Below are 26,884 nucleotides of genomic sequence, written 5' to 3' on the forward strand. Positions count from 1 at the left end.
ATCGTAGCGTGTAACGTGCCCTTTACACTCTGTCAATCTAGTCATAGGTCTCCCCATATATCTAAGAAAATAGTTTTTATGATTCTCTGGCACCCTATGCTATAGGTGCAGTCTTATAGGTGTCACTGGTCTGTGCTCGGGGCCTCCTCTGTCCCCACATTTGCCTTCCCTCCTGTCTTGATTGACTTGGCGGAGGTCTTCTACGTCATCCACTGTCCATCCAACTCCAAGAGAAAACAGGAGCTATGGCGGCACAATAGTCTCTGTCGGTGACGTGGGAGACGTCAGCCACATGACTCAAGGCAGGTAGTCTCATGATTGCGGAGACAGAGGATCAAAGACCACCATCATCCCTCAGGCTGCACTGTGCCCATGAGCATATAGATGAGGATTAAAAGACATTTTCTTACATATGTGAGAGAGCTGTGCACTTATGAATAAGTTACTGGAGTTGTGTTCAAGATGACTTAAAGGTGGTTGATTTAGATTATATAAGGAAAACCTAGTGACAGGTTCTATTTACACAACTAACAGAATTGTGTGTTGTGCCATGAAGAACATCATAACTTCAACCCATTTATTATTAATGTAGTCTTTCCAAAAACAATATGCAACTTCAGGTTCTCACACCCAAAAAAGCCTCTGACTGCCAAAAAGCATGCAGAGTGCAGAAAGACAGTTTCTTGGATATATTCATATAGTAGTTGGAAATATAAGGTAAAGTCTACTTAGAATACTTTGAATCCTAGTGTAAGAATGACATATGTTCATAATAGTACAGGGCAAAGTATTTCTTAGAACTTTTCATATTTAATAAGTACACCTATTATACTCAGAACTCAGGAACAGCATCAATTTGCATTATAAATGTTATGAGCTTTCTTAAAGAAGCCATCTGATAAAGTGTTTTTTTTCTCATTAAATCTGTGTATATGTAATGTAGTGTAGTCTTATTGTGCTAAAATATCCAACTATCGCCACCTTCTTTGATATCCAGCGCTGTTCTGCTCCTCTTCTCAGTGATGGCACTGCTCTGCAGACCCTCTGGGTCATACTGCACTCTGGGTAACACAAAAGTAAGTTTTACAATGTAAGTCTATAGAGCATCAGCATAAGACTCCACATAGACTTACATTGTAAAAGAGACTTCCAGCTCACACACAGAGCATAGAGTGAGCCAGATAGCCTGAAGTGCAGTGACATCACTGAGAAGAGGAGGAGAGTGGCGCTGGAACCTGGAGAAAGTGGCAATAGGGGAGTATATTACATACTATAAACCATACACATATGGACACATTTAATGAAAAAATGCTTCATGGGAGGACTTCTTTAAATATCAATTTAAAGCAGAGAATAAAAGAAGTCTGGAGAAGGCATGGCGTATTAACAGCATTTAGTCAGGAAATATCGCCTTTCCCCACGTTACTGCTGCCACATTCAACCAAAACTCCTTTCATGACAAATTTAAATAGATTCTATTGTCTAATATTATTGCTCTTAGCTACAATTAGTGTAGCTGCTTGAGAAGGAACGGCGTATTAGAGGAATCTAGTCAGGGACTGCTTGCCCTGGAAATATCGCAGTTTAGGCTTATGGACACTGAGGCATTCCGCAACCTGACGGTGCCGGCCGTTCCTCGGTATTCTGTCCCCAGCAGCCACTATTTCTCCCACTGTGCCGTCCCCGCCTTACAGAAGCTTGTATGCCATAGCATCACATCTATGTCTCTACCAGGGTGTTTTGGAGTCTGTCCGTCTAATTTTGGCAGGCCTTGCACATAGTGCATAGGCATTACTACTCCAGGAGTCCCACTCCTAAATAATGGAAAAAACAAATGTTTTCCTAGCCTCTCCTCTACGTGTCTTTCAGGGTGTATTGGAGTCCCTCCTTCTAATTTTTGGCAGCCGTTACACTGAGTGCATAGTCTTTACAAGGGTATCAGTTAGAGTCTTTTCAAAATTGCCCCAAAATGTTGTCAAAGTCCCTCCTTTACTACATTTCTACTTGTATTGCAACCCCTCCTTGGAATTTAAGCTAGGTCTTGCGCTGACTGCATAGTCTTTACTAGGGTAGGATTCAGAATCTTTTTAAAATTGCCCCAAAATGTTGTCAAAGTCCCTTCTCTACATCTCTTGCTGCGTGTATTGCAATTTCTCCTTGGAATTTAAGCTAGGCCTTGCAATGAGTTCATAGGCTTTATCAGGGTAGAAGTCAGAATTTTATTAAAATTGCCCCAAAATGTAGTCAGTGTCCCTCCTACTCTACATTTATTTCTACGTGTATTGCAATCCCTCCTTGGAATTTAGGCTAGGCCTTGCACTGACTGCATAGTCTTTACCAAGGTAGGATTCAGAATCTTTTCAAAATTGTCCTAAAATGTCCCTCCTCTCCTTCTCTTGTTCTCTTGCTGCGTGTATTGCAATTTTTCCTTGTAACTTAAGCTCAGCCTTTCACTGAGTGCATAAGCTTTATCAGGGTAGGAGTCAAAGTCTTTTTTAAAATTGTCCCAAAATGTATTCACAGTCCCTCCTCTATGTATCTTCCAGGGTGTATTGAAATCGCTCCTTCAAATTTTTGGCAGCCCTTGCACTATACAGAGCTCATGAATATTCTGGACTACCTGGCAGCATGCTGGAATCAGGACCTCTGCCCCTATGTATGCCGCTCTCAGATTAAAAGCCAAAAACCTGGTGACAGATTCCCTTTAAATGTTATCTCTTTTTCAGTGAGTCCTGCAATTTGGAGATATTTCAGGAATTATTTCAGTGAATTATATAATATATATTTTCTATCTATCTATCTATTCTTCTATCTATCTATTCCTCTATCTATCTATCTATCTATCTATCTATCTATCCATCTATCTATTCCTCTATCTATCTATCTATTCCTCTATCTATCTATTCCTCTATCTATCTATTCCTCTATCTATCTATCTATCCATCTATCTATCCCTCTATCTATCTATCTATCTATCTATCATCTATTCCTCTATCGATCTATCTATCTATCTATCCCTCTATCTATCTATCTATCTATCTATCTATTATCTATCTATCTATCTATCATCTATTCCTCTATCGATCTATATATCTATCTATCTATCTATCTTGGAAGGATAGAGATGAGATATAAAAATGCTTCTGTTTATTTTGGAAATTATTGACGTTAGGAGCGGCATTTACTTATAATTCTGACTTACATGATATTTATTTTGAACTCCTAAATCAGAACTACTTCTAGAACATACACATTTTCTATGTCTTGTATGAGGGCTTACAAACAGGGTGAAGAAATGCCAGTCAAGTGCCAAAACCTTCCCTTGATTGCTGCACTAGAAGATAGTTATTGCTTTTTTGCCTGAGGGAAGAGCAGTTCTTAGTGAACGCTGAAGCCACCCTGTCATGTTCTTGAAAAGTGATTTCATGTGCATTGCTGAGCCTCAGAGGGTTGACTTCGCTAAAGATAGATTGAAGAAAGACAGAGCGGCTGAAGCTGTTGATTGTTGGCTACAGGCAATGATCTGCCATGGTAGCTGTGTGCATTAAAATAAGGATTATATGGTTCTTGGATTTCCAAAAAGTATTCCATGGAATTAAAACTTTTTTTAGAGGTTAGTCCATCCAGTGCTTGTAACAGCTGCAATACTAGTTAGACTCCTAAAAAATGTAAAGGTGATTGATGTAACGCTAAATGTTTGTTTAGGAGTCGTTGTTTTCTTATAGCACTGCTCAGTGTAAAGGGAAATAATAAATTGACATAAGTTATGAAAATATAATTTATGTAGCAAATGAAACCGATTTGGAAAAAAAAACCCTTCAAGTTATTCAAGAGTCACATTTATGCTGAGTACTGCGTCAGAATTTCCCTGTACATGGACTTAGATAGAACCTGCAATGTAACTATTCAATATAATACAGCAGATGGAGTCAGTTTGAATGGCAATATTCATCTTTTTTGGGTGACAAAGAAGCATAGTCTGCCATGTGTCCACTAAAAACCTCAGACTGCTGGAACAGTGGCCAATTGGAGTCCAAATTGACTTTTGTATGCCAAAATATACCGAATAGCTTTGTTGGGGGGGGTTTCATTTGAATTCCATTTTTTGGGAATTTATACAGAACTGTGGCACAGTCCTCAGCATAGAGCAATATATACATGTGCTTTATACTATCTTGAATTTGAATGTCTTTAGTAAGCGGCTTGATTCAGTACATCATAATTAGTTCCTAGAGCCAGGATGGAAAAACAAAGATGCAAGGAATCCATTCAGTCTGCAATCTTTGTAATTCAGTGAAATTATTGGACGATTGTGAAAGTATGGAAAAAATATAATTGAAAACTGTAAAACCGTCTTCATTTAATATTTGTATTTTTTTAAAGGGGTTGTCCATAGCGATGGCCGGACCCAGACTGTAAAAGTCTGGATCCGCGCGGGTTGAAAAGAACCCGAGCACCGAACAATGGCCCTGAGTTCTCAGGGAACTCTGGGTAACAATCCAGGTCCAGTCACCTGGGTAATAAAAAAATAATCAAAGAAAATAAGAATGAAGCAAGCGCTTCCTACATACCGGTCTCAGCGCGGCTGTAACCCTGCTTCCAGGCCACTCACTCTACTTCCGGGGATGCTCATTATCTTCAGGCAAATGCACTGTTCCCCGCGCACGGCAGCCCTGTCATCTCTGATTGGTTACAGTCTAGCAGCGCCCCCAGCCTGTGTGACAACATGTCTGACTGCAAGTAATCTGTGTGTGTGTCTATAGTGTGAATCTAAATAAATAAAAAAATGGTATAGTGTCCTCCCATGTTATGATATTCAGCACAGGCTGCAGCCCCAAGCCGTGCACTTATCTTAGCTGTGTATCAAAATAAAAAGAACTGCATGTGGCTTTTTTTTTTAATTATTTAAATAAATAATTTAAAAAAACAGTGTGCTTTCCCCCCCAGTTTTGATACCCATCCATGATGAAGCCAACAGCTGGGAGCTGGTATTCTCAGGCTGGGGAGACCCATGCTTATTGGGCCCACAGCCTAAAAATAGCAGCCTGCAGCCACACAGGCAATCCCAGAACTTTAGCTGGCAAATCCCAATTGCCTTGGTGTGGTGGCAATTGAGGTAATAAGAGGTAATAACAGTTCACAGCTGCCGCTAAGTCCTAGATTAGTAATGGGAGGCATCTATGAGACCCCCATTACTAATCTGAAAGTGAAATGAAATAAACACAAACACTGAAAAACTCCTTTATTTGAAATAAAATACAAAAAAACCCACACCCTCTTTCACCCCTTTATTAACCGCAAAAACACCCAGATCCAATGTAATCCACACAAGGTCCCACAACAATCCCAGCTCTGCCATATCTAGAGTGACAGCGGGGACTGCTGGTGGGCAGGGGAAGCAATGCATATACATGAGGAATAATGAGCGGCCCCGGAAGTAACGTTTGAGCCGCGTGGGAGACTCTGTGAGTATAACGCGCTTGCTCCACTCCCCCTATCCCTTTTACCACCATTTTAAAGCCCCGGATTCTGATCCCCATAGACTTGTATGAGAACTGGCATCCGACCAGGTTTCCGGAATCAATTCCGGGCCCAAACTGGGTTGTTTTTTTTTCCAAACCCGGTTGGACTCGTCGATCCCGGGTATCTGCCCATTTCTAGTTGTCAACTTCTAGGATAACCCTTTCTAATTCTACATGTTTCCCTCAGTTAAAATAATACAGCCAATACTCACCTAATGCAGCAGTGCCGTTCCAGCGCTGTCCAGGTTCATGGTGCTGGGGCTCATATGGGTTTATGATGTCAAACGAGCCTTGTGTCCATTCTGCACAGGCTTTTGTCTCCCCGCCTTCACACCACAAGAGTCAATCAACAGGAAGTGAGTACTGCAGCTGCGCACACTTTCTGTTGGTTGCTTGTTTGATCTGGAGGTGGAAAGAAGGAAGCTGGTGCTGATTGGACTCAGGGCTCGCTTTACATCACACACACAGCTGGAACGGTGCAGGTATGGGAGGTGAGTATAAGCTTTATTATTTTAACTGGGGGAAAGAAGTGGAATCAGAAGGGATGTCCTAGTCGTGGACAACCCCTTTAATGTTTTATTTTAACCTTTGGGGAAAAATATCTATTTTCTTGATTGTGTTTTACATGCCTTAAACTGTCATGATTGATATAGAATCTATACAAAAAAATCTTCTGTGTGCATTTGTAGAAAGTATACAAGCAAACCATGGAACAATATGAGCTAATGGTCATTATTTTGTTTACTATTTCTACTTTTGTATGAAACCATAATATGCATGATGCTTCAGTCTATAATTCTCTCATGTATCATCAGATTATTGCCATTTAGAGGATTTATCATCCCCGCTTAAAAGTCAAGGGTGTCAATGACTACATTATTGTGTATTTAGATGCCATTTCAGGACCTCCTTCCTCTTCTGCTTTTATGTATTTGGGTTTGGTTACTTTTTATTAGGTCTCAGATTCTGGTTTTATCATGTCAGTTTCTTAGCAAGAGCATTGCATATTACACTATTATTTCACAATAATAATCTAAATCAGGGGTTTTATTCCCATCCTGTACTTTTAGCAGGAACTTCTGTGGAATTGTATGACTCATATTAAAGAGAAAAAGAAGCTAAAGTTCCAAGTTATTCTGTGGAATTGGAATATTATGGGAAGTGGATGTTTGGCTGCAGGGAACTCGTGGTAATCTTTTAGTCTTATATAAGTAATAGTATGATTGGCGTTGAGTCTCTACAACTAAGTGTTGACAGAGGAAAAAAGGTTATGGTCAAAGTGAGACATATTGTTTACAAGCGTATTGTTGACGGTGGCAACTTTGAGTATTGAATTCCTCCTGGTAGAGAAATGATTGCTTGTGTGATAAAAGAATTCAGTTACAGCCCCTGGGCAATATGATATACACCATAACTACATGTTTCTGAATTCTTAAAGACCATTATTAGATTTGCGGTTTCCACCAAGTGCTCATACAGTACAAGAATGCCATTCGAATGCTATTCAAGCAGAAGTGACCCCACCGTTCTTCATTTCAGATACAATTAGTTCTGACTTCAAAAGCCTCTGTATTGTTTCTTAGTGTAAAGCTGGTGAAGGAGTGGAGTGGATCAGTGAATGAAACACTCACATTTAAAAGGTTTCTGGTGATCTAAAGCAGAGGATTCTCACTGACATTATAGTTCAGGATTTGATGTGACCCTGTGTCAATCTTAAGAATTAACTCATACAATGCTTTGTTTTAGTATAGCACCTGTGTCTAATTCCTCCCAATATAAGCAACATAAGAAGGAAAGCATGTAGAAAGAGGATGAAAGCTCTCAGTCTTAAACTACCTCCTGGAGACGCTGAAGAGTAGAAAATAAAATTATTTTCTTATTATATTAATACATGCAAGGAGATTTAAGAATTATTAATTTATATGACTGTATTGACATCCCATTTTTGTCGTCTAAAAATCAACATGTATACATTAAATCGAGGCTATGATGGCTTCTATCACAAATATGCTATCATGGCATCTATCAATTAACAAAATCCAAAAAGAATGAAGAAAAAATAAATTGAAATCAATCAATATTTGGTGTGACCGCTCTTTGCCTTCAAAACTGCATCACTTCTTCTAAGTACACTTGGAGACATTTTTTGAGTAACTTGGCAAGAAGGTTGTTCCAAACGTCTTTTAAAAATATCCACAGAACGTTTGTGGTTATAGGCTTACATAAATGTGGAACCAAGCAGATACCTCTCTGATGGTTTTTCATGATGGATATGTAGCCTGAATTTCTCAGCCTTGAGAACATCATTAATCCTGACCAAATCCCCAACTCCACTTACTGTTGTGCAGCCCAAATTTGAAAGGAACCTCAACCATTTGTCAGGGTTGTCTGCAGACACTCATTATTGTAGTCTCAAACGTTGTAGCAAACAAATTGCTTTCTATTGCAGCCAAATATTTCACATTTTAACTCATCAGCCCAGAACACCAGCTACCATTTTCCTGGCCCCAAATTCCTATATATGTATGCATAGTTGAGTCATATGGCCTTTTTTGAATGTAAAAAGCATGTTTTTTTAGCTGAAAAATTTCCATCTCCACTTCTGGACAGTCTTTTCCAAGCAGTAGATGGGCATAACTGGGTATCATTGATTGCTGTTAGTTCTGAACTAATGGCAGTGCTGGACACCTTATGATTATGAAGGGAAATAAGTATGATGTGTATTTTATCTGTTTAACTAAAATCATTTGGCCACCATTGTATCTATGGTCCTCAACGTTGCCAATTTCCTGATGTCCTTAATGCTGAAAAGTAATGGCAGATATTTATCCACCATGTTATAACCATTAGGAAGGCTTCAAATTTATTTAGCAGCAGGAGAATAACCCCAAACATATATAAACATCCAGCTAATGTCATTAAGATGTCACGCTAATTGGTTGGGGAGAAGGCACCTTTAACTAGGCTTACCTAGAGGCGAGTGACTAAGTGCCTACCCAGTCTTCACCAGAGCCTCTGATAGCTCTGATGGTGAGGTTAGACTTTGCTGGTGATCAGCACCAAGTACCACTTCAGTGCAGTCCCTGTTTGTTGAGCTTCTCCAAGAGGCTGAAGGGCGCACGGCGAGAAGGATGGGGTGAGAACCACTGTTTCTAACAAACCACAGGAAGAAAAATACTTGTCATTCACCCTGAGCTCCATGACATCTCTCGACAGGCTCTTTCACCCCTTGCGGCAATCTTATTTCTATCCCTGTCTTACCCTAATCATGGCACTGTGTAGTGAGCAGGGCAGCAGCAACACTAGTCCTGCTCTATGTTAAAAACATAAAGGAAAATGACAGACAAGGGAAAAAGAAACTGCAGTCACTTAAAATGCAACACAAAAAATAGGTGGGTAATAAAGAGAAGGAAACGGAATAAAATCAAAAGGGAGATAATGAATTTGAATACACCAAACAAACTTCCAAGCAGCAATCTCCAAGATGAAGTCCAAAACAATTTCTCTTTCCATGGCTCATGTCAGGTTGACTGAATAGCAAGGCATCACTAGCAACTACTAAAGCAAAGTGGTGAGTACTTATAGCAGAGGGGAGTAGAGAAATCAGAACAGCTGAGACTACTCAGGACAGCAAGCCAAGAAAAATATAAGAAACTGCTTAACCCTAGCAGCGCCAGCACAAGGAAAGTCTGCACAGCTAACTGGAAGGCAAGGCAGATTCAAACAGTGCAGGCGTGTGTGCAGTCACTCGCTGTGACCTTTTGATCCCTAGAACAGGGAAGACCTTTTTCTGTCGCGATACTGCCATGACATAGGAATTGTCCTCAGCATAAAGTATGAAGTTTCCTGGAAGTGATGACATGGGCCCCACAAAGCACTCATGTCAACATTATTATGTTTGTCTGAGATTACATGAAGGATTTGCATTTTGCACAAACCTACATCCACACATCAGTAGTTAGTTCTCAAAGATATATGGAACAATCTCCCTGCCGTTTCCTTGCAAGCAAGTGTATCTAGAAAATTGATGCGTTGATGCTATTTTGCAGGCAAATGGTGTTTGTAACAAATATTGATTTGATTTAAATTTCTCTTTTTTCATTTACTTTTCATTTTGTTCAATGATCAAAAAAAATAAACTATTAGGCTGTGTGCGCACTTTGCGTTGAGTTACGTACTTGCAGTTGGAAACGCATCCTCTGGCAGAAATTGTCTTTGCCAAATTTGGTTTTGACCACAAAAACGCTATAAATTCGCTTGTGTTTTTACCGCGTTTTGGCCGCGTTTTTACCGCGTTTAACATGCTTTTTCATTGCTTAAAGTCAGATGCGTTTTGAATACAAATACACTTCTAAATAAAGTTTAAACATTCAAACAGTATGAAAAAAAAGGAAAAAAATGATAACAAATATCATGATTAAAATCATACCCAAATAACTAATTTTATTAAAATGATAACTGTGTGCTAATATTTATGTATAAAATAGCGTTAAATTATTGATTTTCATTAATTTAATTGTCGGACTATGTGTGTGTGTGTGTAAAGGAACATACAGTATCATGCCCTTAATATAATGTTAAAAACGCATGCATTTATTTTGTCAAAAAAGCATGTAGAATGCTAAGATTTAGATTAAGGATGTGTTTTGAAACTTCTCATTGACTTTAATGTTAGCAAAACGCTGCCAAAATGGCAAAAACAATTGACATGTTGCTTCTTTAAACGCAGAGATTTTGACAAATTTTCAGCAACTAAAACGCTGCGTTTTTAACAGCATTGTGCGCACAAGAAAGCCCCTTTCCCATTGACTTTGCTTGAAAATCAAAACGCATGCATTTTTGCATTAAAACACTGCAGTTGAAAACGCTGTGGAAACGCGTAAAAAAAAACGCAAAGTGCTCACATAGCCTTAACATTTCTACATTTTCAACCATTCTTACTTTGGAGAACTTTTTTACACACCTGTTCAAAACTTTTGCATAGAACTGTATGTTATGAGCATTTTATGAGGTACCATAGTTTTTGTTTTATAAGACGCACCGTATTATAAGACACACCCCAAATTTAGAGATAAAAAGGTAAAAAAAAAAAAATGGGGTTTATATTATACTCTGGTGGTGTCTTACAGGAGGGGGGCAGCAGCAGTAGTGGAGCGGGGTCACAGGAGGCAGGGGCGGTGGAGGAATAGAGCGATGCTGCAGACACTGCAGTGGGGGCTGTGCTGGCTGTGGTGGGGGTTGTGCTGGCTGCAGGTGCCGTGCTGACTATGTGGAGCAGGGTGGTGTGTCAGGTGTCACAGATGCTCTGACGGCGGTGCAGGTTTCAAAGAAATGGCGCCCCTGAGTCGTCGCGTGCGCAGATGAGATTTCGGCTTCTCATTGAGCAAGGCACTCTGCAAGGCCTCTGGGTGCCATTTTCCTTAAGTCTGCTGCTGGGAGATCAAAGGGCCAGAGGCGGCGCATGCACAGATGAGATCTTGAGCCGAGAGCTCCGTCTGCGCAGGCGCTGACTCTGAGCACCATTATTTGAAGCCCGCGCCGCTGACAGAGCATCTCACCCGCTGCATCGCCCTGCTCCACACAGCCACTACCACAGCCAGCACAGCTCCCACCACAGCCAGCACAGCCCCCACCGCAGCCAGCACAGCGCCCATTCTCCACCTCTCGGTAAGCTACATTCACATTATGAGATGCATCCCTTATTTTCCTCCCAAATTTTGGGGAGGAAAAGTGCTTCTTATAATTCAAAAAATATGGTATATTTTAAATGGATACTAGAAAAGCTTATGGGTTTTAATGTCAATGCATGGCATTTGTCATAATTCTATTAAAGGGCAAAGGCCCTCTACCTGTGGCTCGGGAGCCCATGATGTGTGGCTTGAGAGCTGTCTTCCAGCTTGGTGCATTAGCACCAGGTCTAGCAAACAGCTATGAAGAGCAGAGCTCCAGACGGTAACTTTTGTGAGTAGCCCAATATAGAAAAGCAGATCTGAATGGGGGTTAGGTATAAACCCTTGGATCTTTGTATACTGCCTCAGTGTGATTTTTGTGAAAAAGCTCTGGCTGTCATTATACCCTGAATGGGGCCTCTGGGTGTCACTAATATGATGGGAGTGAGAGCTGGATGTGGCTTGTGACCCTCTCTTAGAGCTGGATGTGTTTCACGACACTCAGTTAGAGCTGGATGTGTTTCACGACCATCACTTAGAGCTGAACGTGGCTCACAACCCTTTCTTAGAGCTGAATGTGTCTCACGACCCTCACTTAGAGCTGAATGTGTCACATGACCCTCACATAGAGCTAAATGTGACTTGCGACCCTCTCTTAGAGCTGAGTGTGGCTTGCGACCATCACTTAGAGCTAAATGTGGCTCACAACCCTCTCTTAGAGCTGGATGTGGCTCTCGACCCTCTCTTAAAGCTAAATGTTGCTCGCAAACCTCTTTCAGAGCTGAATATTGCTTTCAAGTTCAGAAAGTTTGGATACCTCTGCTATAGGGTATAATGGCTTCTGTTTAATGGCTGTGTCATGAAAAGCTCATGGTGTTTACATTTAACAGATGCGTTACAGTGAGATGTCTGTCTGTTAAAAAGATATATGTACAGTGAGTTGTTTTTTTTTTTTTGCTGAACTCCAGAAGATGGAATTGGGTAGTCTACAAAGCTGTTACATAGACTATCAAGACTGGAGCCAGAGGACACTCTTTTGTCCTCTGCCTGGCTTATATCCCCTGTGGACAGATTTAATACGTATTTCAGGAGCATTTCCATGAATACGGCATATATACGGCAAAAACACAATACAAACGGGGCATAACACGTGTAATTACCTTTCATTTTAGGAATAGGGCAGACTTTACTTTTTAACTTTATACACTCCTTTCAATGTTTAGTAATAATAAACACACCTTCTTTCCGTCAGATGCAGTGACACAAGTGTATTACTTGTCCATTGGTTATTTGCATACTTTTACCAGATTTGCTTGTAAAACACTTGTTCAGCTGACAGCTATGCATCTTAACTCCATCATAAACATGCACACTCAGTTGTCTTTTGTCTTTTTATAGAGAGCAAAATGAGCTGAAGTTTTAGTTTTTGTAGTTTTGCGTATACTAAATCTTTTTATTTTACCATGCAGAAAATGTATTTCAGTAACAGCAAAATAGAGGAGAAATGTATCAAATCCCCACAGTAATAAAAATGACTATATAATCGATATGTAATATATGAAAATTTGCTGCAAATCTTTGATAAAATCCAGTCAAATTGCCTCTTGTATGGACATCCCCTTACAGCACTGTGGTTTCAGCCCCCATTCTGCATTTCTATACTATTAAAGGAAATCTATCAGCAGGTTTTTGGTATGTAAGCTGATGGCAGTATGATGTAGGGACAAAGACCCTGATCCAGCAATGTGTTACTTAGTTTACTGGATGCAGCAGTTGTGATGAAATCACAGTTTTGTTTGCTGCAAATTTAGGAGAGCTCGGAATTCTGAGCTATTTATAACCCTCCCCACTCCGCTAATTGGCAGCTTTCTATGTACATTGTATAGTGACAGAAAACTGCTGTCATGATTCATGTATGGCTTTGCCGTTCCTGAGCCGGTGCATGTATCCTGCCTCCGGGGTTTAGGTCTCTTGGGAGGGGCCTTTTTGTTCAGGTCTCGTTCCAGGGGTCACGCCGCCATATCTTGGTGTTGCTGCCTTTGGGATGCCGCCAGTGATATTTTCGGCTCTGCTTTGTGTTCCATTTCTGTGAGAAGTTCTCTGTTTCTTGTCCTGCTACCCGATACTGTTTGTCCTGACCTCCGTTCCCCTTGCTCGATCTGACTTCCGTCCCTCTTGCCTTACCTGACCTCCATCCCCCTAACCTGACCTGACTTCTGTCCTGATCTCCATTTCTCCTGCCCCTCCGTACCTCTGTCCCTCCTACCCGTCCTTTCCTCCATACCTCCCTGTCCTCCACTCTCCTGTCCTGTCCTGTCCCGTGTTCTCCACTTCCTTCCCTGTGCTTATTTGCTCTCCCAGTATCCAACCACGGCTCTGTTCTTTGACTTTGGATATTTTTCTCCTCGGTACAGACGTGACATCCCGGCATAGACCCTGACTGATCGACTATCCCTGCTCTTCTCTTAGCAACCTCTAGTGGGTTTCTGTCTAATTACACTCAGGAGTTCTTTTTCTACCTGAGTCCCTGCGCCCCCGAGTGGTAGCTTGACAGCTGCTAATCAGTGGTGGAGAAGTGGTTTAACTAGGAGGTACTAGAGCAGCTTATCCTACAGTAATAATCTTCTGCTGCTAAGAACAGTGATTATTTTGAACTAAAGTCCCAGTCACACACAACGACTTACCAGCGATCCCGAAAACGATGCGACCTGATAGGGATCACAGGTAAGTCGCTGGGAGGTCGCAGGTGAGATGTCACACAGTCACACCTTACCAGCGATGCAGGAACAATACAGGTCGCAGTAGCGACCTGTATAACGATCTCAGCAGTCACTGTGACCCTGTCACACAGTGTCAAACATAGCGATGTGTCCTGCCCAGCAGGACATCGCCTTTGAAGAAAATGGCCTGGACCATTCGGCAACGACTAGAGATCTCACAGCAGAGGCCTGATCGCTAGTAGGTGTCACACATAACAAGATCGCTAACGGGATCGCTACTGCATCACGGAAACCGTGACTCAGCTGCGATCTCGCTAGTAATCTTGTTATGTGTGACGGTACCTTAAGTGATACATTTCAGGGTCTCTGTACCTACATAATAGTGCTCTCTCATTACGCAGCAAAAACATTCTAACAGATTGCCTTTAAGCTGTTATTCTTCTAAGGACATTTCATTTTACAATATCATTACAAAATTATTTAATTTATTTTTTTGTAAAATTGATCACTTTGCATAGTCACAGTTCAACAATTCCTCAAGCCTTAAGCATGCATTTAAAGCACTGAATATATACAATATATATAATATATATATATATATATATATATATATATAGGTATATACAGTACAGACCAAAAGTTTGGACACACCTTCTCATTCAAAGAGTTTTCTTTATTTTCAGGACTCTGAAAATTGTAGATTCACATTGAAGGCATCAAAACTATGAATTAACACATGTGGAATGAAATACTTAAAAAAGTGTGAAACAACTGAAAATATGTCTTATATTCTAGGTTCTTCAAAGTAGCCACCTTTTGCTTTGATTCCTGCTTTGCACACTCTTGGCATTCTCTTCATGACCTTCAAGAGGTAGTCACTGAAAATGGTTTTCCAACAGTCTTGAAGGAGTTCCCAGAGATGCTTAGCACTTGTTGGCCTTTTTGCCTTCACTCTGTGGTCCAGCTCACCCCAAACCATCTCGATTGGGTTCAGGTCTGGTGACTGTGGTGGCCAGGTCATCTGGCGTATCACCCCATACCTCTCCTTCTTAGTCAAATAGCCCTTACACAGCCTGGAGGTGTGTTTGGGGTCATTGTCCTGTTGAAAAATAAATGATGGTCCAACTAAACGCAAACCGAATGGAATAGCACGCCGCTGCAAGATGCTGTGGTAGCCATGCTGGTTCTGTACGCCTTCAATTTTGAATAAATCCCCAACAGTGTCACCAGCAAAGCACCCCCACACCATCACACCTCCTTCACCATGCTTTACAGTGGGAACCAGCCATGTAGAGTCCATCCATTCACCTTTTCTACAAAGACACGGTGGTTGGATTCAAAGATCTCAAATTTGGACTCATCAGACCAAAGCACAGATTTCCACTGGTCTAATGTCCATTCCTTGTGTTCTTTAGGCCAAACAAGTCTCTTCTGCTTGCTGCTTGTCCTTAGCAGTGGTTTCCTAGCAGCTATTTTACCATGAAGAGGTGTGTCCAAACATTTGGTCTGTACTGTATATATACCTGTATATATATATGTATATATATATATATATATATATATATATATATATATATATATATATATATATATATAATGTTAGACATTTGTAACACAGATCTTGAGGCTATAGCACAAGTAGTTGCCACAGATTAATAACCATGTGTCAGTCAAAATAACCTATTCACAAATTTTTCTATGTGTAAAGAGTCCATAAGAAATGTTATTCATATAATTGAGATACTAATATCTCCTCTTATTTCATAAGGATTCCATTTTCCTTATGCTGAGAGAGAGAGAGAGACCCCATCATCACCGCACAAAAAACGGCACTACCGCCGCCCCCATCACCGCACACATGGGCACTACAGCCCCCATCATCACCGCACACGAAAGCGCTATCGCACGCATCATCACCGCACACGCAGGCACTACCGCACGCATCATCACTGCACACGCAGGCACTACAGCCCCCATCATCACCGCACACGCAGGCACTACCACCCCCATCACCGCCGCACACGCAGGCACTCTCACACGCATCATCACCGCACACGCCCCGGCACTACCTCAGTGACGTCCCCGCTGACAGCGCGATTCACTTCAGTTGCTGCATGGAGCTCCCTGGAGCGGCAGTGTTCTACTGCCGCTCCTGTCAGCTTCATGTAGTAGAGCTGACAGCGTCGTGGGACCTCCGTGGATTACGTCGGACCTGGAGGGGTATTTGAGGATTTTAATAAAATCGTGAACGAGGGGTTTTTTTGTCTTTTATTCCAAATAAAGTATTTTTTCGGGTGTATGTGTTTATTTACTTTCACTTACAGGTTAATCATTGGGGGTGTCTCATAGACGCCTGCCATGATTAACCCCTTATTACCCCGATTGCCACCGCACCAGGGCAATTCGGGATTAGCCGGATAATGTCACGGGACTGTCGCATCTAATGGATGCGGCAATTTTGGGCGGCTGCTGGCTGATATTGTTAGGCAGGGGGGCTCCCCATCCTGAGAATACCAGCCTTCAGTCGTGTGGCTTTATCTTGGCTGGTATCAAAATTGGGGGGGGACCGCACGCCGTTTTTTTTTAATTTATTTATTTTACTGCACGAAATAGACCCGCCCACCAGCGGCTGTGATTGGTTGCAGTGAGACAGCTGTCACTCAGCGTGGGGGCGTGTCTGACTGCAACCAATTATAGGCGCAGGTGGGAGGGGAAAGCAGTGAATATGAGATTGAATAATGGGCGGCCGGCATTTTCAAATCAGGAGAAGTCGCCAGAGCAGTGTGACAGCCGTGCAGCGCCGCGCCCGTGATCGGTGAGTGGGTGACAGTGAGTGAATGAGTCAGTGAGTGAGTGAGTGAGAGAGTTTGAGAGAGAGTGAGTGAGTGATTGATGGATTTTCTGACAAGCAATGAATTTATATCACTTCTGGGCATGCTCAGAAGTAAAACCCGGATCCGGTACATGCTTCCAGCATTTGATGCATGCCACTGGATCCGGGGCGCTTAGACTTTCATTATGCAACATGCCACAGGTCACACAGTCAGACGCTCCAGCGATTCCACCAGCAACCTGACCTGGCAGGGATCGTTGGAGCATCGCTACACGGGTTGCTGGTGAGCTGTCACCAGCAACCAGTGACCAGCCCCCAGCGACGCACTGAAGCGATGCTGCGCTTGGTAACTAAGGTAAATATCGGGTAACCAACCCGATATTTACCTTGGTTACCAGCGCACGCAGCTACACGTGCTGAGAGCAGGGAGCAGCGCACACTGCTTAGCGCTGGCTCCCTGCTCTCCTAGCTACAGTACACATCGGGTTAATTACCCGATGTGTGCTGTAGCTACACGTGCAGAGAGCAGGGAGCAGCGCACACTGCTTAGCGCTGGCTCCCTGCTCTCCTAGTTACAGCACACATCGGGTTAATTACCCGATGTGTGCTGTAGCTACACGTGCAGAGAGAAGGGAGCAGCGCACACTGCTTAGCGCTGGCTCTCTGCTCTCCTAGTTACAGCACACATGGGGTTAATTACCCGATGTGTACTCTGCTACATGTGCAAGGAGCAGGATCTGGCACTGACAGTGAGAGCGGCGGAGGCTGGTAACGAAGGTAAATATCGGGTAACCAAGGACAGGGCTTCTTGGTTACCCGATGTTTACCGTGGTTACCAGTGTCCGCAGAAGCCGGCTCCTGCTGCCTGCACATTTAAGTCCCCTTTACACACTGAGACTTTCTAGCGATCATGCTGCACAGCGGGAAACAAAGGACCAAAGAATGGTCCTGAACGATTTGTAGCGATCAGCAACTTCCCAGCAGGGGCCAGGTCGCTGATGTGTTTCACACACTGCAATGTCGCTGAGGAGGTCGCTATTACGTCACAAAACCGGTGACGTTACAGCGATGTCGTTTGCGATGTTGCAGTGTGTAAAGCCACCTTAAGCACAAGCCTTATAAAGTCCCACTGGTCATTATGAAAATTGCAAGATTACTATTTTTATTGTATTTTTTTTCAATAAAGATCTGAAAAAAATACCTTGCCAAATAAAAAAAAAATGCAACACAATTGTCATGGCTGCACTCCGGTGTTTGAATCGGTGATCTCTGTTTGTTGGTTGGTTTCCCTCTTGGTTGGAGCACAACCTATTTTGTGTTGTTCCAATTGCTAAAGGATCTCTAGTCTTTTTTCATAGTCTCTGCTTTCTGTTTCACTTCTATTGAGGTGTGTTCATTTTCTTGTTTGGTTTACCCAATCACATTTTGAGAGGGGCTATTTATACTTAGTACTCTCATGCCTCAATGCTGGCTATATTTCTGGATGGATCGTTGTATGGAGTCCCAGTTCCTTGGTTGAAGTTTTCTTAATGAGACATTGCTATTGCTATTTCCTGCAGTTTGTTTGTGTGATTTCCTTCCCAGTTATCTCTTATTTTGTTTAATTTAGGTTTGGGAGAGTTTCCACGTATATAGTTATTTTTTTTGGTTTCTTGTATTCCATCATTCCTGTATGATTATATTTGCACGTTTCTAGTCCTGTGCATTACCCTCTACCTGTGTGCTCTTCATTTATGTTTATTGTTGTTTTTGTGTAACACTTACTTTACAGCTTAGGGTGCAGTTAAGGACACTCTGGGCAACTGTCAATAAGTGGGGGCACCATTACGTAATTTTAGGGTGCCAGCCTCCACTGTCAGGCAGAGACAAATCAGGGTCAGGTCTAAGGTACATACGAGCCGAATTGGGACCTATGAATTTCTGGTTTTACGTCTCCCCTAGTTGGACCATCCCTGTGAAATTGTTAGGGTTCAGTGATAACAATAAAAATCTGATTTAAACAATAGGTTATTTTCTGATGTAAGCTTCCATTTAAAACATGAGTAATATACAAATACAAGTTTTGAAAATCTAACGATCTATAGTATCGGAGTTGGGTGCTTGTTACACACAATTTATTTAACTTTGTGAAATAATTATTAGTTTGACATTCATTAGAATCCATAACTATTGGATTTAAAGGGAGTTTCGTATTAATATGATATTAACGTTCTTTTTTACATACAAGAAAAACTGATCAATTTTTATCAATGTTTATCTGATATTGTTCCAGTTTTTGCCATCAGTGGGGTATTGGATTCTCTTTTATACAAAAAGAAGTTTCCAAGCATCTCCTACCCATTAGGATATGTGCGCACACTGAGAATTTCTGCACCAAAATCTGCACATTGTGGCGGAAAAATGCATACAAAAATGCGTGCTTTTTTGAGTGTGCTTTTATGCCATGTGTTTTTTTAGTGAAATCAATGGCTGGATGGGCTACAAAATACAGGCAAAAAAAAATCGCACCAACAATTGATTTTTTCTGCACCCAAAAGTGAAAAGATAAAAAAACAGCGTGTGCCCAACATTTCAGAATTCTCATGGAATTTTCCGGCATAAAGATAGAAATGAAGAAAAAAGGAAAAAAAAAAAAGCATCAAAAACACATACAAAACTGCAGCATGCACACAACCTAAGACAGTAGAATTTTTCATCACCAGGATGTAACATCTCTGTAATGTTATTTTTCTTAACAGATCCATTATCTTGAATGGACAATTTTGACTTGCAAATCGGATCAAAATTGGATATGAATCTGTTTTTTCTTTTTGTGGACAATCAGACAAGTGAACATGCCAATACACTATAATAGATACTTGGTCTATCAGAAAAAAGACAGCTAGAACACCCACGTGAATCTAAAGGCTGCTTTACACCTTACAATTACACATGCGATCTCGTATGCGATCACACACGCCCCCATCGTATGTGCGGCACGTTCAACTTGTTGCCCATGTCACACAAACGATTAAATCCCGTCACACGTACTTACCTTCCATACGACCTCGCTGTGGGCGGCAAACATCCACTTCCTGGAATGGGAGGGACGTTTGGCGTCACAGCGACGTCACACGGCAGCCAGCCAATAGAAGCGGAGGGGCGGAGATGAGCGGGACGTAAACATCCCGCCCACCTCCTCCCTTCCGCATGTCCGGTGGGAGCTGCGGGACGCAGGTAAGATCTGTTCATCGTTCCCGGGGTGTCACACAGAGCGATGTGTGCTGCCTCGGGAACATTGAACAACTGGACGTTCAAGTTTTAGAAATTGAACGACGTGTATGCGATCAACGGTTTTTCGTTCAATCGCAATCGCACGTAAGTTTCACACGCGACAACACTAACTATGCCAGATGTGCGTCACTTACGAGGTGACCCTGCCGACACATTGTTAGATATATTGTAGCGTGTAAAGCCCGCTTTAGATGTATGAGTTGGTCCTTAAATAGAGGACTCCTTTGCAAATATTTTTTCAAAATAAAATCCATATCCTAGTCTCTTATTATTTCGAGCTGTCTTGAGATCTGTCAGTAAAGTGACTTAGCATCTCTAGATAAATCCTATTTTTTATCTGAGATTTAAGCCTTTCCCCAGTGCAGAAATCCTCTGCACAGTAAAACCTGGCTGCATCATATTTCTGCTATGTCCAGCTGAGCAGCACTCAAGCTGACATTTTTGTTGCTCTTATCTGTGTCAGTAGACATGAGAATAATCACTTTAGACAAACAGTCGGGCACCATATCCTACAAAGATGAGAGCTAGTCAAACAAGTATAACAACATATGTATTAGAAAAGTAGATAACTGCAAAAAACGTGACTGCACACCCATAGATATTGCAATACAATAGCACTTTAATTGGCGCAAATTAAAGATGGTGGAAAAAAAACGAGACATAAACAATTTAAAACCACTATGGTAAAGTACTAATGCAAAAACCTGTCAGATATATCAGACAGAAACTGATCACAATGTTGATATGAGGCATGAAGAATAATCCCTAAATAAAAAAAAAGATGGCTACCTGATACAGAATAAATATATATTGTAAAACAAAATACAGTATAAAAGCAAAGTAAAAGTAAAAACAAAATGAGAATAGTAAATGAGAATATGCCTATAGGCATATACAAGTGCATCTCAATAAATTAGAATATCATCAAATAGTTAATTTTTTTCCGTAATTCAATACAAAAAGGGAAACACATATATTATATAGAGTCATTACAAACAGAATGATCTATTTCAAGTGTTTTTCTGTTAATGTTGATGATTATGGCTTACAGCCAATGAAAACCCAAAAGTCATTATCTCAGAAAATTAGAATATTATATAAGACCAACTGAAAAAATGATGTTAAACTCAGAAATGTTGGTCTACTGAAAAGTCTGTACAGCTAATGCACTCAATACTTGGTTGTGGCTCCTTTTGCATGAATTATTGCATCAATGCGCCGTGGCATGGAAGTGTGACGCCCTGGAGACCGGGGTACCCAGCAGCGGATCAGGGGTCTATTTCTTGAGGGGATGTCACGGGTGGCTCGACCCGGGCTGTGGTCTCAAGCAATGCACAGTGCAATGGGGGGGTATTTACAGGGGATAAATAAAAATTTATAAGAGTTTTTCATGACGCCACCCGGAATAAATGTGGCTATTTATGGCCACCGCTGCCAGTAGCTGGCCGGGGATGATGATGTGGGGCAGCTGAGGTGGAAAGCCCTTTCTGGGTAGGGCTGTGGGTCCCAGGCAGGTGAGGTAAACGTCAATGGTGGTTATAGATGATGGTATTGTGAGGAGACTTTAGGGGCGCAGACACTTACTTGATCAGCAACAGGTTTTCTCAGCTTCGATGGTCCCAATCCTGAATAGGTGGCAACTGTCCAAATGAGAGACTGAGGCGCAGGCAACGTTTAACTGGTTTACTTCAACAAAAACTGCATAACAACAAGTCCCATCATCGGAGTCTGTATCAGGAGGACTAAGTTACTCTGCCCTGCCGGGTCCTTGGCCTCCTTCTTTGCGCTGTCTGTGTGTGGCCCTGCTGCTGTGTGTGAACTGGCTGCCGGCCCAAACTGTCCCTCCCGGGTCCTAATTCAACAGGCAACTTTTCTTCTGCTTACCCCCTCTGGGAGTACCACTGAACTCTCTGGATGCTGCTGTGTCTGACCCTGGTGAAGCTTGAATCACCTTCACTTTTCCTGGATGCTGTATTGTGTGAAACTAATGCAGCCACGGGTCCAGTGTCCGTATTTGCGCCTTTTCAGGGGTAAATATTAATGGCTACCCAGTTCCTAAAATGTTCTTCTTCTCTGACTCCTCCTCCTCAGACTGATGGCTTGGACCTGGAAATTGTCAGTCTCTCCTAAGGACCTCAGAGCAATTTCTCTGTGACTGCTCCTCTGAGTGTCCCGGCTCCAACTGAAAAACTAACTGACTATTTTACCTCAGATCAGAATATATATAGGGGAGTCTCTTGAGCTCCCCCTTCTGGCCAGAGGTGGTAGTGCGGTGTCTGCTCTAGTGCTTGTGTTGAGTAACTAATGATGGTTTTACTGTGGCTAATACCCCTAGGGTTGCCACAGAAGCAATCAGCCTGTGGCACTGCTGAGGTGTTATGGAAGCCCAGGTTGCTTTGATAACAGCCTTCAGCTCATCTGCATTGTTGGGTCTGGTGTCTCTCATCTTCCTTTTGACAATACTCCATAGATTCTCTATGGGGTTTAGGTCAGGCAAGTTTGCTGGCCAATCAAGCACAGTGATACTGTGGTTATTAAACCAGTTATTGGTACTTTTGGCAGTGTAGACAGGTGCCAATTAAATTTCCATCTCCAAAAATCTTGTCAGCAGAGGGGAGCATGAAGGGCTCTAAAATTTCCTGCGCTGACTTTGGCCTTGATAAAACACAGTGGACCTACACCAGTAGATGACATGGCTCCTCAAACCATCACTAATTGTGGAAACTTCACACTAGACCTCAAGCAGCTTGGATTGTGGCCTCTGCAACTCTTCCTGCAGACTTTGGGACCTTGATTTCCAAATTAAATGCAAAATCTGTTTTCATCTGAAAACAACACCTTGGACCACTGAGCAACAGTCCAGTTCTTTTTCTACTTGGCCCAGGTATGAGGCTTCTGGCGTTGTGTATTGGTCATGAGTGGCTTGACACAAGGCATACGAAAGTTGTAGCCCATGTCCTGGATTTGTCTGTATGTGGTGGTTCTTGAAGCACTAACTCTAGTAGCAATCCACTCCTTGTGAATCTCTAACAAATTTTTGAATGCCCTTTTCTTAACAATCCTATCAAAGCTGCGGTTATCCAGGTTGCTTGTGCATCTTTTTCTACCACATTTTTTACTTCCACTCAACTTTCCATTAATATGCTTGGATACAGCACTCTGTGAACAGGCAGCGTCTTTAGCAATGACCTTTTGTGGCTTACCCTCCTTGTGGAATGTGTCAATGACTGCCTTCTGGACATCTGGCAAGTCAGCAGTCTTCCCCATGATTATGTAGCCTACTGAACCAGACTAAGGGACCATTTTAAACGCTTAGGAAGCCTTTGCATGTGTTTTATGATAATTATTCTAATTTTCTGAGATATTGACTTTTGGATTTTCATTGGCTGTAAGCCATAATCATCAACATTAACAAAAATAAACACTTGAAATACATCACTCTCTGTGTAATGACTCTATGTGTTTTCCTTTTTGTATTGAATTACTGAAATAAATAAATTAACTTTTTGATTATATACAAGTGCATAAGGATAGGTTTATAACTGAACATTGTGTGCTATCTTGGCATGCTGTGGTCCTCACCTTGTTGATATCTGTGGTCTGTGTAAAGCCATACAGACCAGTTATAAGTTAACATGAGTATGCCCAATCACGCTGTTTCAGAAGAGAGCACTGCAGCTAATAAAGTACCGTGCAGTCTAATATCTTTAAAGCTATATTGCCTCTCTCCGTATTCGATGAAGATTTTCCACAGTGGAAATTTTGTTTCAGAAAAGTTGTGGATTTTCTTCACATTTCTCCCCATTGAGAAAAAAAAAATAAAACTGACATTTGCAAGATAGATTGACATTTAATAAATGTCAATTCAGCAGCAATGGTCAATCTACACTGTGGATTTTCTCCTCATTTCTGAAATCTCACTCACACTACTACCCTAAAGGCCCCATCACACACAGAGATAAATCTTTGGCAGATCTGTGGTTGCAGTGAAATCATGGACATATTGTTCCATTTGTACACAGCCACAAACCTGGCACTGATTGTCCACAATTTCACTGCAACCACAGATCTGCCAAAGATTTATCTCTGTGTGTAAAGTGGCCTTAATACTCAACAGAAAAGGGAATGGAAAATCTGCAGCAAATGCACAACACTGGAACCTACCCTAAATGTGTAGTCTTGATTTTTATATTATCTATTGTTTTGGAGCATCTTATACAGTAGACATATAATATGATCTGAAACGTACCCCCGTTGTGCCAGGCAGGGCTGCCGCAGCATGGTCAGACATAGAATTACAGATATATTTCTCTGACAAATGTAAAGGGCAAGATTGGGGTAGGATTTTCTGACAAAAATAAAATAAAAACTGATTAGATGATGTTTATTGGATTTGTTATACTGTGACAAGAATCTGTGAGGGTTAATGATATCTGGGAAAACCTCTTTAATATAAGTTTTAATATGATCTTATCTATGCATGTTCAAAATGGAGATTAATATAATGACATGTTTGGGTTTCGCTTGTTTGGTGTCTTAGTGCCAATGATTGCAATGAATAATTGGCTTTCCCATATGGAATTTTCTCTTTTTAGCAACATTAGGTGCCATTGTCTTCCAGCGCCAGCAGCACTTCCACCTTTCAAATGCCTCAACCTCTGGTAAGTACTGTCACATAGGATGTCTTCAGCCATTACCATTAATGTTATTCTGTTAATAGATGCCATAAAACGTAGTCTCCAGATAATATATATATATACACACACACACATACATACATACATACACACACACACAATGAAAAGACGTTATATTTTTATCGTATTTGCCATTATAGCATTATCTTAATCCGAGTTTCCTCCAAATATTACTATTTACCACATGACATCAAATCTGTAGAGATCAGCAGACCCATTGAAATACAGTTTGGCGGGTTCATCTGGACTTTAGATACAATTCTGTTCTGGACTCAGACTTGACCTGAACCCCAATGGAAGTCAATGGTTGGGCAGTTCAGCTCTCCGCACACATGTAGCCAGTCATAAATGGATCACTTTCGGGGGAGGTTGGGTGATCTTTTTTCATTTTTTTGGGGGGTGGGGTGCACGCTACATCCGATAACGTTCTTGTTACCTCCAGTGAGAGCTATTCAGAGACTGCAAGTGGCTCACACTGGGCTGAGCACCGAGCATACCATGCTCGAACAAGTGGTCAGCATACTCAAGGAACCAGAACACTTTTTTTAGTAAAGGCCGTGTTCGGTATGAACACCAAACTTTATTTTTCAGGTTCGCTCATCTTTATTCTCAGATACATTAGATAGCTGTGAGCAGCACAACCATACAGCCAGCAGATATTTTCCTGATCCCTCCAATTCGTTCCTGTGTTCGCTATGAGAGAGCCGATACCGGAATCCTCTGGCAGCAGCTTATATCCAGAAAAAATAAAAGAATCCGCCATTGCAATTCAACAGATGATAAGACTGGGCACCCATATATATTAAATAGTGATGAGTGAATACTAAATATTCGGGTTCGGGTTATTCATACTGAATACCTAGTACTGTTTCAGTATACATCAAGAATAATGAACCTAATGGAAGTCATTGGGGAACCCGAGCTGTTTTTCTGGGAAATTTTTGTTATGCATGTTGAATACTGGAATATTACTAGGTATTCTGTAGGAATAACCCGAACCCGAATATTTAGTATTCACTCATCACTAATATTAAACTCTGAGATGATCTTTCCAATGTCAGGGTGTTTAGCCACTTTTAGTATAATGTGCTTTTGGGCCTTTTTTGTCCAGTCAGATTTTAGCTGTTACAGCATGTGTTTAAGGAAATTTTTCTATCGGACCCATTACCAACACACTTTGCACTTATGTTTTTTATTATGGTACTGTAGATATTATTTTTTGTTAAAAAAATACAAAAAAAGCCTTTGAATTTGTTATAGCCGGCAAAGTTAAGGTGTCCTTACACTTTAGTTTTGCCTGAGTGTGCATGTCTTCTTAATCTTCAGTTAGTCACTTACACTATTAGTCGCCTGGGCTCATTGTGGCACGTGTAGTTGACGCCGAGTCTCATGATGCACTGAGGAAGGAGGGGCACTGGAACTAGGAAGCTATTAAAATGGACAGTTACTGCATATAAAAATTATCTTTATTATAAGATAAGATAAAGGACTTTTATCTGATCTTATAATAAAGATAATTTTTATATGCAGTATTTGAGGTTGTGGTCTTGACTGTTTATATCATTCCTTTGCACGCCGAGACCTTTTTTCTTTTGTGCTTAATAGACTGTATTTTAAGGACGTGCTCTGTGCGGTCACATGATTACCGCATATATGTTTCCAGACTTGCGTTTCTGTTTACTTAAAATGGACAGTTACCTATCTTCCATTCTTGTGTAAATATGGTTAAAACAAACTCACTTGGTGTCCAATGGACCCAACATGACTAAAAAACATTAATGGGAAGGGGCGACTTAGTGAACCCATATAAAACAGATAGATTTGGCTAACAATGGTTTTTCTCCCAAAACCTCCATGTGTAAAGTGGTTCATGATGGTAGTCACAATGAACGGCTTTACTGCGGACACCCTGGCATGCTACATGACAGAGCTGGTCCTGGCTGAGTTTATGGATTTGTGTCATGTATGTTGTGAACCCATGAAGCCTGAATGTTGCTGCTTCCATTGGCTATCTAGGACTGGATAACAACTAGTACTCACAAGTAGACCACTAGTTCATTTTAAACAGTACTTTACTCAATGGTTTATCTTCAGCGACAACTTTACACACCAGATAGCGGGCACATATCTTCAAGCATGTTTCAGTTGAAGAAGACATGTTCACACACAG

General features: G+C 41.4%; 1 protein-coding gene across 4 annotated transcripts in view; it reads left to right on the top strand.

The window, feature by feature from the left end:
- Positions 1–26,884, top strand: part of SFMBT2 (Scm like with four mbt domains 2) — a 365,966-nt gene that overhangs the window by 140,929 nt on the left and 198,153 nt on the right. For 3 of the 4 annotated variants that reach the window (XM_075345324.1, XM_075345321.1, XM_075345323.1), the window contains exon 5: positions 24,613–24,678. The exons of the other annotated variant lie outside the window; for it this stretch is intronic. In XM_075345324.1, the coding sequence (XP_075201439.1) occupies positions 24,613–24,678 (66 nt within the window). The remainder of the gene's footprint in view (positions 1–24,612; positions 24,679–26,884) is intronic. 4 annotated transcript variants of the gene reach the window in all.

Source organism: Anomaloglossus baeobatrachus, chromosome 4, assembly GCF_048569485.1.
Source record: "Anomaloglossus baeobatrachus isolate aAnoBae1 chromosome 4, aAnoBae1.hap1, whole genome shotgun sequence".
Classification (NCBI taxonomy): domain Eukaryota; kingdom Metazoa; phylum Chordata; class Amphibia; order Anura; family Aromobatidae; genus Anomaloglossus; species Anomaloglossus baeobatrachus.